The 2,390-nt window shown below is 58.1% G+C and overlaps 1 protein-coding gene across 1 annotated transcript in view; it reads right to left on the bottom strand.

Moving 5' to 3' along the window:
- Window positions 1-248: 248 nt before the first annotated feature.
- Window positions 249-2,390, bottom strand: part of SNRNP27 (small nuclear ribonucleoprotein U4/U6.U5 subunit 27) — a 12,412-nt gene continuing 10,270 nt past the window's right edge. Inside the window, exons 4-8 of the mRNA XM_017744685.1 lie at window positions 1,745-1,824; window positions 1,443-1,552; window positions 1,255-1,334; window positions 1,096-1,160; window positions 249-561 (exon numbers count right to left, since the gene is read on the bottom strand). Coding sequence (XP_017600174.1) covers window positions 507-561; window positions 1,096-1,160; window positions 1,255-1,334; window positions 1,443-1,552; window positions 1,745-1,824 — 390 coding nt within the window. The 3' untranslated portion in view covers window positions 249-506. The remainder of the gene's footprint in view (window positions 562-1,095; window positions 1,161-1,254; window positions 1,335-1,442; window positions 1,553-1,744; window positions 1,825-2,390) is intronic.

Genomic DNA, 2,390 nt, shown 5'->3' with positions numbered 1-2,390 from the left:
GATGGGGACAGACCCCCCCCGGGATGGGGAGAGACCCCCCGGGATGGGGACAGAGCCCCCGGGAAGGGGGACAGATCCCCCAGGAACGGGGACCCAACAGGGACAGGGGCCCCTGGGACAGGAACAGACACCCCCCCAGAGCTGGGACACCCCCACCCCGGTCAGGGGTCAAACCAAGATGGTATCAATTCCCAAGGATTTGTGTGAGGGGGAATCGAGGCCCTGCTTTATCTCTGAATGATAAAAAATAAAGGAAAAAAATAGATCTGGGGTTTTATTAACAGGGAAACAAACCAAAAGCAGGGAAAACACAGCAAAATCCCAGCCAGAAACCGACCTTTTTTGTAAAAAAATAATAACAAAAACCCGGGAAACGGAAACTCGTGGTGGCTCTGACTGTGGGATTTGTTGGGAACAACCCAAATTCCACTGGAATCCAGCATCGGAGCCAGCCAGGAGAGTGCAGGGAAGCAAAATCCTTCCGTGGTGGGAGTCATGTCCCAGTGTCAGGCGATGAAATCCAGGGGCCTGTTGAATCCTCCTTTTCTGTTCATGTATTGCCTGGATGAGGATGGAGCCAGAGTCAGCCCTGGATCCAGGGAAATCGGGACAAAAATACCTGGGGGAGGCTGGGAACGGGACTCAGTGGCCACAGGGACCCCAGTTCCACATGGATTTGACCGAGAAATGGGCAGGAAGGCTCCCAGCGAGGAGCTGCTCCGGAGGCTGGGCTGTGTGAGGATCCCACCAGCACTGCCTGGCCCTAGCCCCAGGCTCCCATCAGAAGGGGAACAGAATTGACAAAGTTGAGTGTTTTTTGGGAATAAACCAGGGGAACAGCGTCGCTTCCTGCTGCTCCCATCCTGTTCAGGCCTCACTGGGCACATCCCACCTGTTCCTAACATGCTCCTCACTCCTCATCCTGATTCCCCCATTCCCAGGGGGATCTGGAGAACTGTCACCTCTACTTTTGTGTCTCAACCTCACAAAATTCCCGTTTTCCCAAGGCCTGGAAGCCGGATCACCGTGAGACAGAGGCCACAGTTACCTCACAAAACAAAATCCTCTTTCTATCCCAAAGGAGGGGGGACACACCTGTACTTCCTCTTCTGGGACACGTTGATGGCGTAGGCATTGGCGGCGCCGTCCACCTTCTTCCCCTGAGGAGAAACGTCCCAAAACCCCATGGATTATCCCCAAACAGGGCAGGTGCCACAGTGGAGCCCCCAGGAGTGGCCCCGGGCCTGCGCTCACCTTGGTGGTATCGAAGGAGGCAAACCCCATCATCTTCATCATCTCAATCTCCTCCTCTGTCTTGCCCTGCAAATCCTCCTCTGCGGGAAGAAATTCGGGCTGGGATTCCCAAAAATCTGGGTGTCCCTGGGCTGGTCCCGGCCCCACAGGGCATCTGGGAGTGTTCCAAGAGAAAAATCCCCCCTCACCTGTGATCTGCCGCTCCTTCTTGGAGTCCTTGAGCTCCTTCTTCTCCTCATCCCGGCGCTCCTTGGGTCGCGCTGGTGACGAGGAGCTGGAGCGATGCCGGCGTGGGGACCTGCTGGGGCACACGAGGTGGGGCTGCAATTCCCACCTGGAAATCCCACCTGGAGCTCCCATCGTCCTCGGGTCACTCACACTGCCCTCACCTAGCTGTGCCCACCCCATGCTGGTGTCCCTGCTCTCTCCTGGATCCTCCCTACTCTCACCGGAAAGTCCCCGCCCTCACCTGGGTGGTCCCTGCCCTCACCTGGATCGTCTCCGGTGTGGGGAGCGGGACCGGCTCCTCCTCCTGTCCCTGTCCCGGGACGTGGAGCGCGAGCGCCGGCGCTCTGCACGGGGAAGGGTCAGCTCCTGCTTCCGTGCCCGCTTCCCAAAGGAAATCCCCGCAGAACATCCCAGGTCCCAAGCAGACACCCCGGGACAGCCCCTCCCAGCCCCCCCTGACCCCCCAGGACAGTTCTGGGCTGAGGGACCCCTATGGGCATTCCCAGGAGTGGAAAGAGCAGCAGGAAAAAGCTCCACCTGGAGCGGGGGGAATCATCCGGGGAGAAATCACCCGGAGGGGGCTCAGCCAGGAAGGGGGAGATCCAGCTATAGGGTGATGGTCCCCAAAAACCTGAGGAAGGTGGAGAGGGGTGGGAAGAGCCGGAGAAGGAGGAGAGGAGGAGAAGGAGAGGTGAAGGAGGAGAGGAGGAGAGGAGGAGAGGAGGAGAAGATGAGGATGGGGAGAGGGAGAAGAGAAGGTAAAGGAGATGAGGAAGAAGAGAAAAAAGAAAAGAAGGAGGAAGAGGAGGGAGAGAAGGAGAGAAGGAAAAGAAGAAGGATGAGGAGGAAGAAGAGGAGGATAAGGATGAGGAGGGAGGGGGTCTCTGCTCTCCCCAGAGCGAGGAACC

Source organism: Corvus brachyrhynchos, unplaced genomic scaffold (genome assembly GCF_000691975.1).
Source record: "Corvus brachyrhynchos isolate BGI_N302 unplaced genomic scaffold, ASM69197v1 scaffold119, whole genome shotgun sequence".
Classification (NCBI taxonomy): Eukaryota; Metazoa; Chordata; class Aves; order Passeriformes; family Corvidae; genus Corvus; species Corvus brachyrhynchos.
The sequence above is the reverse complement of the archived record's forward strand: the minus strand, read 5'-3'. Positions and strand labels throughout refer to the sequence as shown.